Raw genomic sequence first — 14,537 nt, 5'->3', positions numbered from 1 at the left:
CTGTGTCGGGACTCCTCACCCCCACCCCCATTTCTTAAGCACCTACTATTGCCTGTCAGGTGGTTTCCAAATGTAATTCCCACAACAGCCATGTGCACTGCAAACTTACTTCATCTAGAAGCTCTAGGGCAAAAAAGAAACTTAAGGAGCAGATGCCCAAGCATGAATCTGAGATGGCAGAGAAACGCCTATCACTTCTGAGGTGGCAGAGAAACGCCTATCACTTTACAATAGCCTCTCTGCCTGAGCGTCTCAACACACTGCACAGGTGTTTAAAGGTCAGCAGTTCTCAAACACGACCACCAAACACAAGCCAGTTGCTTCACACCCAGAAAAGCAACTACAGCTGCTTAAAATGTCAGGGTTACCATTGACTAGATGAACATTAGAACCTGACTCTAGAAATGGTTCTGCATTTTACCAGTCTTATAGATGAAGAATCTGAACTACAGAAAAGCTAAGTGACTTACCCAAGATCAAACAGCTAACAGGCATCAGAATAGTTTGAAGCCAAACTGACTCACCAAAACCTGAAATTTTCCTCCCTCTTCACTTTCCCCAGGTCAGAGCTGGTGAGCACCATAAAGGGGTGTGCCAGGACTCCTTCAGCTCCTCCTGCCTCTTGACACTCCAGAATAGAAGCTGAGCTGCTGCAGGGGCGACCTACTTCTCCCACGTGTTTCTTTTTAAAGATCCAACCACTGCTGGTGGCTTTGAGGGAGGAGGAGGTAGAGGTAGCTCTATTGGATATCTCCCCTCCCCCCATACCCTTTCCCCAAGGCTAAAGTCACACCTGGGTCAGCTCAGCATCCCCAAAATAGGAAGAACAGCACTTTGGGCCAATGTGGAAAATAAATCAGACTTTACTGTGTATTAGCAAGAAATGAGAGGGGTACGTCTCCTGTTCCAAAGCTGGCTTGCTCCCTCCTCTTCAAGTCAGGCATGGTTTCAGCTTGAGGTCTTTGTACCTACTGTTCCTTCCACCTGGAATACTTCCAGACTCTTCACTGCTGGTCTCACCTTCAGAACTTGGGATAAATGCCACCTTCTCCGGGAGGCAGGCCATCTCTTCCACTCTCATCTCAGTCCCTTTCATGCTTCCCCCCCGCTTAGAATGTATAACCATCTGATGTGTCCTGGTTTTGTTTTGTCTGTTTCCCCCAACTAGAATGTTAGCTCCACTAGGACAGTTTTGTCTGTTCTGGTGCTCCACCTCAACCCTCATAGGCTGGATTCTGGCAGAGACTGAAGCCAGCAAGGTGCCACCTCTGCCCTCTCCTAGGAAGGACCACAGCTGCCTGTCCTTCCTCCCTCTGCCTCCATAGGTCCCAGTGACCACCATGATCCTCCAAGTTCTGGTCCTCCCCTGATGGAAGGGGTACAGGAACCTAGCCATGGGATAGGCTGGAGCGCTGAGCATTTGAGCCTGGGAAGGCCTGAGAGGTAGGGCCATATCAGGGACCCCAGGTCTATTAGGTTTGAGAAGAGGTTGGAAGGCAAAGGCATCTTAAAGCATTCCAGCTCCATCAGGAGAGCACAGGACAAGGAGCATTAGAGGGGCACTAGGGGAGTCAGACTTCCTTTAGGGACACCCTGTCCCCCAACAAGCCCATGTGCTCCTTCTCCTATGTTCCTTTTCCTATGTGCTCCTTCTCCTGATCATATATACAGCCAGCCTCCCTGGAAGGACTGCAAGTAGCTGGAAGAACAGAGCAGCTTCCCTGAAATCCAGATCCTAGCCCTCCTCACTTCCTGCACTGCCAAGAGCCCATTACCTCTGCTCCCCTGATCATGACCCAGCCTCTCTGTCTCCCAGGTTCCACCCCAGCCCTACTTCGGCCAGGTAGATCCTGTTAATATAAAACACACTTAGCTTAAACCCCCCAAAGGTTTCTTCTAATAAGAATAAAGTCCCAAGTTTCCACCGTAACACACAAGGTTCTGTATGTAATCCACTCATCCTCCTCACTCACCTTGCTCGTCATATGGGCCCCCTCAAAGCTCCCCATAAGGATGAGGCACTCTTCCACCTGTCTTTATGCTGGCTATTCCCTCCACCTGGAACTCATTTCCTCACCTCCCTCAGGTCCCTAATCAGATGTCAATGAAAACAAACACCTTCGCCCAGCCTCTACCCAGTACTTCTTCACCTCCCAAATGGCTTCCCTTTTGTCTGTTTCCTTCCACAAGGGCTGGGAGTGAGTGTGGTCTGTTCTGTTCAAAGCTGTGGCCCCAGGGCCACGCCCAGGTACACAGTAGGTGCTTAGTGTCTGTTGAGTAACAGCTCTGGTCCAGCCAAATGGGACTGTGAAGAGACCCTGAACATTAGGTGCAACAGTGGGAGGTCCAGTCAGGTGTCGGGGGGAAATGGGTATTGGGGAAAGAGTCCAGGCCTACCGACCAGGCATGCCCCCATCCTCCCCACACACCCCAAGTTCCCCTCACCAGGCCAGATCCCGGCTTTGGTGAGTGCAGCAAGGGAGGCTTTAGGTTGGAAGAAGCAAAGAAGGCAAACCAAGCACACAGCTCCAGCACTAAGTCGAGTTCTTTACTTCCCAGAAGTGATGGCTAAGGGGAGGAAGAAGGGGAGGGTAAGACGAGGAAGACAGAAAGAGCCAGAGAGAGCAAGGAGGTGGAAAGAGAGGGGACAGTAAACCACTGTTGTATGAAGTCGCAGGAGGCAAGTGCTCAAGGTAAAAAAGAGTCCTGGAGGATCATCCGCAGCTGCGGGAAGCATCTCGGTTTCCTTCTGTGTTTAAGTCCTTGGGGGGAAAGGCTGCCGCTGCTGCCACCGCATTAAATAGTTATGTACATCGCAGAGAGTCCCAGGCCGTGGGCAGGCGGGGGAAGGGGGTCATTTCACCAGGGGCCGAGTCTTATCATCATCACCGCACTGGTGGGCTTTGTATTTTTTCACTTCTGCCATGTACTTGGCCCATGCGTCACCTTTACTTGTTAATACCTGTGAGGAGGGAGGCAGGGGCACACACAAGAGGTTGGGAAGGGGATACCACGGAGGCCAGGAACCAGGGTCACGACTGTCCTGAGACACCTGGCCCACCCCAGTGTCACCATCCCAGAGGTCCTGGGTTTCAGGTAAAGACATTCAAAGTCAAGTTATCTGGGGACCTTATTGAAAGCCCTCCGCCCCCCACCCCATCCAAGGCCCATATGCTAAACAGGGAGGGACAGGGCTGGTTAGCCAGGTGCTGAGGTAGTTAAGGAAAGGCCACGTGGGTAGCTTCCAAACCTGGCCTGCTCACCTCATCCTCCGTCTTCTGCTTCTTGGCTACTATTCCCGTCTTGAGGGCTAGTTTGTTCCCGCCTCTGCGCTTGCCCACCTGGGTGAAGGGACAGAAGACTGCAACGGTTACAGGAGTCGGGCCCGCCCTTGGCGGCGCTGAGGCCCACTACACCTTCCTAGCCCGGCCCGGTGGCCCGTCCCGACGCCGCGCCCAGCTCCGCCAGCCGGCCAACCTGCGCAGCAATCAGAGAGGAGCACACGCGACTCTTAGCGCCTGCCCTGGGCCCATGATGCCCAGGCAGTCCTGGGCCCCCAGGCTGTCCTCCCAGGGAGAACCCCCACATCAGTGGGGACAGGCTCTGTCCTCAGTCTCCATGCTGAAGCCTCACCCTCCCCTAGCAGTGACCATGCAGGCAGCAACAGCTCCTTTTATTTTTTTAATATATCTTTATTGATTTTAGAGAGAGGGAGACAGAAACGTCAACAATGAGAGAGTCATTGATCGACTGTCTTCTGCATGCCCCTGACTGGGGATGAAGCCCACAATCCAGGCATGTGCCCTGACCGGGAATCTACCCTCGATCTCCTGAATCCTAGGTCGATGCTCAACTGCTGAGCCACACCTGGCCAGGCAACAGCTCCTTTTATTAAGCACTTACTGTATGCCAAGCCCAGTGCCAAGTGCTTTGCATGTACCATCTCCTTTCACTTTCACAGATACAACCATTCCAATTTTATACATGAGGAAACATCTTTGAGGAGAGGCCTGTACCCTAGGTTATGCTGGCAGCAAATAATGGAGCTGAATTCAGGGTCAAGTGGGTTGAAGTCACAGAGCAGCATTCTTAACCACCAAGCAACACTGTGTCCCCTGGACCTAATCTGGCCTGGCCTCTTTGAGGATGCTCCCACAACAGCCCTTCAATGAACAAATGAAAAAGGCAGTGACTCCTGCTACTCCCACTCAAGGAGGGGCACTCAGCTTCCACACAATTCTCACACCAACCCAGTTCCTGACACTTTCCCTTCCTCAAACAGAAGCCTCACTCTGGACTCTTGTCCTGGTCCGCCATCTTTCCCCATTTCCTGTGCCCTATGGGCTGCAACAGGCTTGAAAGGCATCATCCCATCTCCACCCATCAATCAGGCATTAAGTGACCTGCCCTGCTGGGACTAGTCAAACCCATTTTTGGTGAAGAAACTTGACTCCCAGTCCATTATTCTCACTTTTTTCTCCACATAGCAGGGGCTTGATCTCAACACCAGAGACAAAGCAAGCTCTGAGCAAGCAAGCAATATAAATGACATTTATTTATCCCAAAGTTTCTCAATCTCGCACTAATGACTTTTGGAGCTGGATCATTCTTTGTTGGGAAACTGGGGGTGTGAGGAGGGCTGTCCTGTGCATTTGTAGAATGTTGAGCAACATCCTGGTCTCTAGTCAGATGCCTGTGGCACCTCCTCCCCCAGTTCTGACAACCAAAAATGTCTCCAGATTTTGCTAAATGGAAAGATCATCCCCAATTGAGAACAACTGGCCATGGCTGGGTAGCTCAGTTGGTTACTGCACCAACTCCACACGCCAAGATTGCAGGTTCAACCCCGGGTCAGGGCACATACAAGAATCAACCAATGATGGCACAAATAAATAGAATAATAAGTCAATCTCTCTCTCTCTCTCGCTCTCTCAACTCCTTCCTCTCTAATAAGAAAAATTTTTTAATTTAAAACAATTAAAAGAGAACTGGTTTAACCCTTTCTATCAGACAGGCCCCATGCTAAAGCCTTTTCCAGGATAGCCTCACTGAATTCTCATCACATCAAAAGATGAGGTGATGTCCATTTTTCCAAATACAAAAAAATGAAGGTAGGTCGTCCCAGACGCTCCAGGAAAGCAGTGATCTTGTCTGTCATGTCACCAGGGCATATCCAACACCTAGTACAACGCCCAGCACAAGGTAAGGTGCTCCATAAACCGACACTGGATGAGACTCAGGGAAGCCAAGCAAATTTCCTAAGGTCACACAGTAAGTGGTCTGAGTCTCTAATCCACATATCTTAGACTCCAGATTTGAATTTGCTCCCCTTCCGAATAGCGGTAGATGGTCCCAGTATCCGTAGTTACGGTACCACTTAAACAGGAATCCTGGTATCCTGGTTTCCCTATCCCCGGCTCCCGGTTCTCGCGAGCAGGCTACAGGGTCCCTACCTTCGCCCCCAAACCTCTTTCGTCGGGAATCCAGGTTCCGCAACTTCAGCGAATGACCTGAATGTAACCCTCATCAAGGTTGGAGGGTGGACCTGGATCCCGATTCCCTTTCTCGGGCCCAATTCCCCCTGCCAAGGAAGGCCCTGGCGCCCGCCCCCACCCCCGCGGCTCCTTACGAAGCTGAGCGTGGGGCCCGGGCCGCCCTTCCTCTTCGGATCCCCGGGACCCGCTGCAGCAGCGGTAGCTGGCTGGTCGGGTCGCGGCGGGCCCGGAGGAGGCTCCTCCTGCCGCTGCCGCTGCTCCTCCTCCATCTTCCGCTTGAACAGTTCGAGGAAGCTGCCGTCGTTGGCGAACAAGTTCACGCCGCCCGACACTGGACTCGACATTTCCTCGTCCCCGCTCTCGGGCGAAGTCCCGGGCCCCGACTCAGCCCATCGGCTCCCGCTTCCGCTGCCCGCCGCAGGGCCCGGCGCCTCCCGGCCCGGAGGCTCCGCCCGTCTCCCTCGGGCAGCCATTTTGTCACCAGGTGCCGCGCAAAGGACTCCGGGAAGGCCGTTCCGGCCCCGCGCTAGGCGCCAGACTAGTCAGATCCCGGGCAATGCATGCCGGGAAGAGAGGTCTGGCCCGGTAGCGTCCGCAGTGAAGGGGGGACCTGAGGGGCGGGGCGAAGAAGGGGTTAAAACTGGAGCGAGTCCTTCGCTCCGCAGACTTTTATGTCCAGCTGGACTTGAGCGGGCGTTACAGAGACATGGTGTAGCTGGCTCTCCGGAGTGAGGTTCCCGCTTGGGACTGGGGGCGCATAGCTTCCAGTGACTAGAATCCCCTCTTGGCACCAAAGATAATCTCAGTGAGGAGAGGGATTCCTTTTGTGGCTGTGTGCTCAACTGACACCTTGGAACATAGGTCCCTAACTAGGTCTAGAGAGCATATCTAGCCTGGATCTTCGGAGGAGAAATGAGGGTGTTCTGGGTTGGTTACCTGACTCTGGGATGGAGCTCTCATTTGAGAATGCGTTCACAGCTAGTTCCGTGGAGCTGGGGTCCCCATGAGAATCAGGGTATTATTTTATGGGCTAATATACTCGAAGCAGGTAGGACTGCTAAACTGTGGAGTCCCCCAGCTTAGAATCAAGGGTGCCGGCCAAATTCTGGCCGGTATGGCTCAGTTGGTTGAGCGTCGTCCCGTGCACTTGGAAAGGTTGTCGGTTGGATTCCCGGTCAGGGCACATGCCCGGGTTGTGGGCTGGATCCCCCGTACGGGGGTGGCAGGAGGCAGCCGATCGTTGTTTCGATGTTTCTCCCTCTCCGTTTCTCTCGCTCTAAAAATCAATTTAAATTTTTTAAATGTTTTTAAAATTATTTTAGAGAAAAAGGAGAGGAAAGTGAGAAACATCGATGTGATCAGCTGCCTCCTGCCACCCCACCCCCCAACCAGGGATAGAGCCCGCAACCCGGGCATGTACCGTAACTGGGAATGGAACCGGCGACCTTTTGGTGCATGGGACGAGGCGCAACCAACTGAGCCATACCGTCCAGGGCAATAAAATATCTTTAAAAACAAAAAACAGTGTCTGCCAAGGGCCTGGGACCCAGTTTGTAATCCTGCCCATTGCTGAGGTCCAAACGGGGAATTCGCTGAACTGGAATCTCCCCTTCCCAGCGGGGAGCAAACTGTAAGGAGGTTTTCAGGAATAGGGTTCCTTCCAACACAAGGAGCGCAGTTGCAAGTGTGGTCCCTGCTCTGGTCTGCCCAGCATGGGAGTTCTGGGAGCACCGAACAAGGATCTGCGGGCCTTGCGCACAAACTGAAGTTGTTCTCCCTATAGCCCACTCACAGCCTCAGGACCGTTCTTAGCCAACTAATTAATTCATCTGATTGGTTTGCGTCAGAGGTGGAAATGATCGACATGAGGTTGAGCCTATGGAGTCAGGTTATGGCGGCCCTGGGATCTAACTTCACCCAAAGGGCATGGACTGGGTGTTTGGCTGGTTGCTAAGGTGAGGTTGGAGGCTACCGGAACGTGCGAGTGATTGGTGAAAGTAAAAAAAAAAGTGTAGCCAATGAAAAGAGCGCTGCAAGACTTAGGGTCCAATCAGTAAAGGGGAGTATTCTGGAGCGTACCAATATGTTAATTAGGCAGGGGGCGTCTGTGAGAAAACATAATCGAGAGATCGGCGAGGTAAGCCCTGGTAAAGGAGAACATTGGACATATAGCTTCTATTGGCGTCTAAAAGTCAGGCTATGAGGAAATTAGCTCGAGATGCTAGGCCTGATGGAGATATGACAGGGATTTTCCCCTGTAGGTGCTTTGCGTGGTGCGCTCCGCTTGATCACGTGAGCCGGTCCCAAGATGGCGGCAGGGGTGGCCGGGTGGGGGGTTGAAGCAGAGGAGTTCGAGGATGCGCCTGATGTGGAGCCGCTGGAACCCACGCTTAGCAACATCATCGAGCAGCGTAGCCTTAAATGGATCTTTGTCGGGGGCAAAGGTGGCGTTGGCAAGACCACCTGTAGGTAAGGAGGCTGCGGTCAGAGCCGGGAAGACCGGTGGGATGTACCGCTGGGCGAAGGGGAAGGCCAGGGACCTGCTTTTCCATCCCGAGCCGGGCACTGGAGGTGGGCCGGGGTCTTCCGGGATGTACTCTCCAGAAGTTACCTAGGACAAATGGAAAATACCTCCTGAATTCCGGCCTGGCACCCTCTGAGTTGGACCATCCCTGTTGGGGCTTAAGGGCCGAAGCACATTGAACCCAGTGCACAGGGGCCCGGAGAGCACTTAGATGTCCCAATCTGCTGGACCATACCAGAGTGAGCTCAGAGTAGGGGGAGGGGCACCGGGACAAACGATCCTACTCTGGTGAAACTTGCTGTTCTGTGCCCACGTGGGGGTGGGGGTGGGGTTGTGATGAAAAGGGGGGGGCACGTGATCAGACTTCCCGTAAGTCGGTAGGAGAGGGAGGGATCCCTGGGGCAAATTATCCTGGACAAGTGAACTGAACCATCCTGAGTGTAGCAGGAGGTTCAAGGGACCCCTTAGGTATGCTAGCTGGACAGCTGGACCATGCCACTCTGTGCCAGCAACAAGACGCAGGCCTCAGGCCAGACTGAACCTCACCACTCTTTCCAGCTAGCGGGGTCCTAGGTAAGTTCTGAGAGGGTTTCTGTACAAGGATTGAGGCTTGATCCCACAATTACCCATATACTCAAGGCCCCTGCTTCTGGGCCCTACATCTCCCCATGCAGACCTAGGGAGCAGACCCTGACCCCTTACTCCCTACCTTTTGACCTTTTCCTTGCTCAGCTGCAGCCTAGCAGTCCAGCTATCCAAGGGGCGGGAGAGTGTTCTTATCATTTCTACAGACCCAGCCCACAACATCTCCGATGCATTTGACCAGAAGTTCTCCAAGGTGCCCACCAAGGTGAAAGGCTATGACAACCTCTTTGCCATGGTGAGTAGAGCAAGGCTTAGCTCCCCGTTCTGGCAAATGCCCATTCAGGTCTTTTCTGTGAACACCTACTGTCAGCTACAATATCTTGCCCAGTCTACATTCTTTGTCTCTCCAGTTTCGCCTCTTCTTTAACAAACCCACAGGGAAACGACTGAGGAGCAGAAAGCCAGAGTGACTGGAGTTTAGTGAGCAAGGGGAGGGAGACATCAGAAAGGTCAATCAGAGCCACGTGGTGTAGGACCTTGTAGGCCACTGGGAGCAGTTTGGCCTTAATTCCAAGTTTAATAGGAAGCTGTTCATTTTGAGCAGGGCAATGTCATAGCCTTGAAAAGTTCCCTGTGGCTGCCATGCAGAGATTGGGTTGTAAGTTGAGGCTGGAAGTAAGGAACTAACAAGGAGCCTTGGGCAGTGACCAGACATGAGATGATGGCAGCCAGTACTAAGATGGATGCAGAATGTTGGGGGAGAAATGATTGGATTTGGGATGTCTCTTGGAAGTAAAGCAATGCAGCTGCTTGATTGTAATGGGTGAGAGAAAGAAATGAATTAAGTAATATCTTAGTTGACTCCTGAGCAGCTGGCATGGGGAAGACGAGGAGTGGAGTAGGTTTAGAAGGGACAAGTCGGGAATTCTGTTTTGACCACAGTGAATCCAAGGTGACCACTGGACATCCAAGTGGGGACACCAGGACAGTGTCTTAGCTATGTGGGCCTGGAACTCAGAGGATGTTGATGTTGATTTGGAGGTCGTTGTCCCAAGGGTGGTATTTAAAGCTGTGTGAGTGAAGAATATGAGAGAACAGAGGCCCAGAAACAACATTTTCATCAGCCTTTAGGTAGTGAAAGAGGCCAAGAAGAAGCCACCAAGGAGGTGGGAGGAGAGGTAGAGGTTATGGGCTCCTGAGCTCCATGAGGGCAAAGGAACTTGGGCAGAAAGAAGTTGTCTGCTCCAGCAGGTACATCAGTTTTAGAGAGACCACCCTAAGAGTGGGAACAAAAGCCTGCCTGGACTGGATGAGCTGAGGAGGTGGAGACAGTGAGCACCATGATGGGGGCTGAGAAATGGGGCCATCACTGGAGGGAGATGGAAGGGATAAGGAGGGCTTTTTTGAGAAAGTAGATGCTAGAGCATGTTTGTTTGCCAATGCAAATACTTCAACAGGGAGGGACAAGTAAATGTTAAAGGAAGGAGTGAGGATGCCAACAGCTGACTGTCCTCAGGTGGGAGTGAGCTCCATCCAGCGTACAGATCCATGACTTGGGCTCCTCCAGGGCCAGGGATGTGGAGGCAAAGTGGAGGGTTGGAGCATTTCCTTGGGCGGGGAATATATGGGTTTTGACAGCCAGTGGCTTTTCTTTCTCTGTGAGGCACAGGTCTCAGCAGAGAGCAAGGAGTGAATGGAACAGGAGTTTGAGGAGGGATAAGATGTGACATAAACACTCCCAAAAGTGAATTGTCTGGCTGTCGAATACCCATTGGAGTTCATGATTAGCAATGGGGAGCAAGGTGGAAGTCTCTGATGTTTACTTCACTACAGCCACACCGGTGACCCGGGAACAACCAGGATGGGGATTTTGCCAACCACAGAGGGAAAGGGGAGTGTTTGTAGAGACAGCCTATGGAGCCTGAGCTGGATAAGGGTGCCAACCAGAGATACACCGACTGTAAACTGGGGTCAGGGGAGAGGGGACAAGGTGGCCCAAAGAGATTTAAGTAACTGAAGCAGGAAGCAAGGAGGCCTGGGTCAGAAAGAGTGGTATGTGAGCTCATAGGTGACCCAGTGACTAAAAATAACCCATCAAGGGGGAAACTGGGTGTGGTGGGTGTGGTGGTAGATAGACAAGCTCTGTGCAGGGAAGTGGGCCTCTGAGGCCAGTAATTGGGGGCTTCATCACAGGACCCATGAAGTCACCAAGAAGAGGTGACACAGTAGGAGGATAGAGAAGGAAGCATTGAGTCCAGGACAGGACAGGGTCCCCGTGGATGGTCATACCTTTGTGGATTCCACATCCATGTTGAGGCCTCCTGTGTGCCAGACAGTTCCTGGTGCCTTCATGGGGCTGACATTCTTGTTAGGGAGACAGATGAGAAATGTGATGAGTAAATCATGTGAAGAGAGGCTGGATGTTAAGGAGAAAGGAAGGCAGGACAGTGGAGGCTGTGTCTACACTGTTAGATGAGATGATAAGGGAAGACTCACATTAGAGGAATAATCTAGAAGCAGTCAGGGGCCCGGGTGGAGGAATAGACAGTTAAAGCCCTGCAGAGGGCTTTGGCTTCTCTCTGTGGACACTGATCACAGTTTGCAGTTTTCCATGTTTTTTAAATAGTTTGACCCTTTGTGCAGTCGGGAGACCTTAGTGCCTGAGGGAGGGCCATGGCACCTTGAGGGTCTCCCCAGCCTCTTTCTTGATGGGACCTGATGCAGGGCTGAGGTTGAGGCCCTCTACTGGCTCCCCTGGCCTTGGTGCCCGCTCAGGTGAGAAGGCCTTGGAAGTAGCAGCAGCAGCCTGAGTCTTGATCCCTTGGCCCCCCCCAGGAGATTGATCCCAGCCTTGGAGTGGCAGAGCTGCCTGACGAGTTCTTCGAGGAGGACAACATGTTAAGCATGGGCAAGAAGATGATGCAGGAGGCCATGAGTGCCTTCCCAGGCATCGACGAGGCCATGAGCTATGCAGAAGTCATGAGGTCAGGCCCAGCAGGCTAGTGCTGCCTGGGGCTGGGGTGGAAGAAGGAGTAGAGTGGGCCTGACCTTCATCTCCCTGCAGGCTGGTGAAGGGCATGAACTTCTCAGTGGTGGTGTTTGACACGGCGCCCACAGGCCACACGCTGAGGCTGCTCAACTTCCCCACCATCGTGGAGCGGGGCCTAGGCCGCCTCATGCAGATCAAGAACCAGATCAGCCCCTTCATCTCACAGGCAGGCAGGGCCCCAGGGCATCCAGGTGTCCCCTGAGGGGGAGCCAGTCCCCAGGCCCACAGATGTGCAGTGAGAAAAGCCTTTCTCACATAACTTCTCTGGGTCCAAGGTTCCCAATGGGGGGAGGGTGGATCTTCATTAGGGGGGTACTGTCCCCCCACTCTGGGGACTTGGTGTTCCCGTCCCTGCCTGCTGAGTGCCCCAGACAGCTTGAAAGCACATATTCCAGAGCCAGGTGGCTCAGGCTCAGATGCTTTGCACTCTAGTGTGACACAGCTGTGTGACCTTAGGCAAATCACTTCATCTCTCTGGGCTTCACCTTCCTTGTCTGTCAAATGGAGAGCATGCGAGTGTTCCCATTTATTATTATTAGCATGTCAACATGACAGCCACACTTCTACACACATACTACTCCCCAGGTGGTGTGTGCGGTACCCCTTTGGGGACCTGTGCCTCAGGTAGTCACATTTGTAGAGCGCTGACTTTGTGCCAGGCACTGTTCTGAGCACATGACATACCATGAGTTCATCTGGCATACCAGCTTTTGGAGGTAAGGTCTACACATCGGGAAACTAAGCCTTCTGGTCGAGCCACCTGGCCATAGGCCCCCAAAAGAGGCAGAGCTGGGATTTGATCCCTGTGGTCTGTTCAAGGGCCCATGCCTTTAACCACTGGGAGGTGTCAGGAGTCATCCACCCCAGGTATTTAGCAAGCCCCCAACCCAGGAGGTATAACGGCCCAGGTAAGCCTCAAGCCCTCCCATGTCCTCCCCTTAGATGTGCAATATGCTGGGCCTAGGGGATATGAATGCAGACCAGCTGGCCTCCAAGCTGGAAGAGACGCTGCCTGTCATCCGCTCTGTCAGTGAGCAGTTCAAGGATCCTGTGAGTTATGATGCAAATGGACAGTAAGAGGCCCTGGGGCCAGGGACAGGGCCAGCACCTGGCCCTCACTGTCCTCTCTCACATCCTGCAGGAGCAGACAACTTTCATCTGTGTGTGCATCGCTGAGTTCCTGTCCCTGTACGAGACGGAGCGGTTGATCCAGGAGCTGGCCAAATGCAAGATCGACACACACAACATCATTGTCAACCAGCTCGTCTTCCCGGACCCTGAGAAGCCCTGCAAGATGTGTGAGGCCCGCCATAAGATCCAGGCCAAGTACCTGGACCAGGTGTGCATGCCCAACCATCCACTCAGCCCTCAAACCTCTGATCTTGGCAGTGGAGATCTGGCCCAGCCTAACCACGGCACCACCAGCCATTTACTCTATGCTCTGACTCTGCTCCATCCCCCCTCTGAGCTGTGCCCCAGCCTCCTGCCCTTCACCCCTACTTCAGACCCTTCCCCCTAATTCTGGCCCTGAAGAAATGTGGCTGGCCTAGCCTGAATACCTCTCACCCTGGGGAGCCGGAGGTCCAGCCCAGGGATCTCTGACATCACTAGCCCCACTCCCACTTGTAACCCTGGGAGGCCCCCAACCCAACCCCTTCAAACCACCCACATTCTGTCCCTGCCCTGCAGCCAGCTCCCTGACCACTGTCCTCTGCCCCCTGCCCCGGCCACAGATGGAGGACCTGTATGAAGACTTCCACATTGTGAAGCTGCCTCTGCTGCCCCATGAGGTGCGGGGGGCAGACAAGGTCAACACCTTCTCCGCCCTCCTCCTGGAGCCCTACAAGCCACCCAGCGCCCAGTAGCACCGCTGCCAGCCCCAGCTGCTACCATTTCCACCCACCCTCTACCCCACTGGGGCAGAGTTTACACAAAGTCTCCCCATAGTACAGGGGGAGCCACTTGGGAGGTGGGAGGCGGGGAGGGGGTCTGTTCCCCCTGGTGGGGTTGGGGAGGCTATAGCTGCCTCTCACCTCTCCCCGCCTCTTGCTCCTCAATAAAATGATTATAAACCACTGTGGGTATTGAAACAAGGGTTTGGGAGTCAGCGTCTCCATGTACAGTTGCACAGGTTATACACTGCACAAAGATGTCACATCTAGAGGGACACAGTCACAAAAGATCTAACAAAGGTGTGTTTATTATGGCAATTTTAGAAGGTGGGTGTCCTCAATAAGGGGGTGCTTTTTGTAGCTCTGTATGGGTAGGAGTGTCCCTGCCATATGCCTGGAGTGGAAGAAAGGGGCATATACTCCCTTCCTTTGAGGCTCAGAGTGTGGGAACCAGGAGGCCCATTGGAGAGCCTCAGGCAGGTGGAGAGCGGATTAGGCAGGCAGTGGGCCAGTACTGCCTGCTGTTTGGTTTGGAAATTAGTGGGCGCCCTGGGCAGAGGCTAGGCTGGCCAGACTGGGGATTAACAGTCTCCACACCCCTGTGGATGGAATCAGCTCTACTAAGCATAGCTACAACCAGGGACAGATTAGGTGGCAGGGTAGCAGAGGACTCAGGCTAGAGATATCCCTGAAGTCCTGTAGGGCCATCTCACTGAGTGGCCTCATGTTTCCTATAGTTTGAGTTTCATCCCTAAAATAGAGACAAGTGTGGCCATTCACAGAGCCATGGGACAAATACACCTGACCCTGGAAGGGTCAGTACAGCAGCCCGGAAGGCATCCAGCAGGCCCCCTTAGCTCCTCCCTCTGCAACTGCTTAGACAGCCGCATTCATCCCCACCTGGGAGACCCAGGACTGGAATGACCTGTTTGCAAGTTCCAAGCCAGAACTGGGGGTGAGGGTGGGGGGGTGGAAATGGACAAGAGGTGCCT

General features: G+C 53.3%; 2 protein-coding genes across 3 annotated transcripts; one reads left to right on the top strand and one right to left on the bottom strand.

Moving 5' to 3' along the window:
- Positions 1-2,527: 2,527 nt before the first annotated feature.
- On the bottom strand, positions 2,528-6,057 carry TRIR (telomerase RNA component interacting RNase). The gene is made up of 3 exons (XM_081134125.1): positions 5,630-6,057; positions 3,264-3,341; positions 2,528-2,962 (listed from the first exon to the last, which is right to left on the bottom strand). The coding sequence occupies exons 1-3, from the start codon at positions 5,966-5,968 to the stop codon at positions 2,855-2,857; spliced, it is 525 nt and encodes a 174-aa protein (XP_080990251.1). The 5' UTR covers positions 5,969-6,057; the 3' UTR covers positions 2,528-2,854.
- Positions 6,058-7,543: 1,486 nt separating this feature from the next.
- Positions 7,544-13,728, top strand: GET3 (guided entry of tail-anchored proteins factor 3, ATPase). 2 transcript variants are annotated; one of them, XM_081136715.1, is made up of 8 exons: positions 7,544-7,632; positions 7,757-7,964; positions 8,752-8,899; positions 11,440-11,588; positions 11,669-11,819; positions 12,596-12,703; positions 12,795-12,992; positions 13,387-13,728. In XM_081136715.1, the coding sequence occupies exons 2-8, from the start codon at positions 7,804-7,806 to the stop codon at positions 13,516-13,518; spliced, it is 1,047 nt and encodes a 348-aa protein (XP_080992841.1). In that variant the 5' UTR covers positions 7,544-7,632; positions 7,757-7,803; the 3' UTR covers positions 13,519-13,728. The 2 variants fall into 2 exon arrangements, with proteins under 2 accessions (XP_080992841.1, XP_080992842.1); XM_081136716.1 differs by lacking the exon at positions 7,544-7,632 and having other exon boundaries at positions 7,780-7,964; positions 13,343-13,728.
- The last annotated feature ends 809 nt before the right edge of the window (positions 13,729-14,537 follow it).

The sequence above is a fragment of the Miniopterus schreibersii genome (assembly GCF_964146895.1).
Source record: "Miniopterus schreibersii genome assembly, chromosome: 4".
In the NCBI taxonomy this organism is placed as follows: Eukaryota; Metazoa; Chordata; class Mammalia; order Chiroptera; family Miniopteridae; genus Miniopterus; species Miniopterus schreibersii.
Note: the sequence above shows the minus strand (reverse complement) of the source record. Positions and strands in the feature narration are given on the sequence as shown.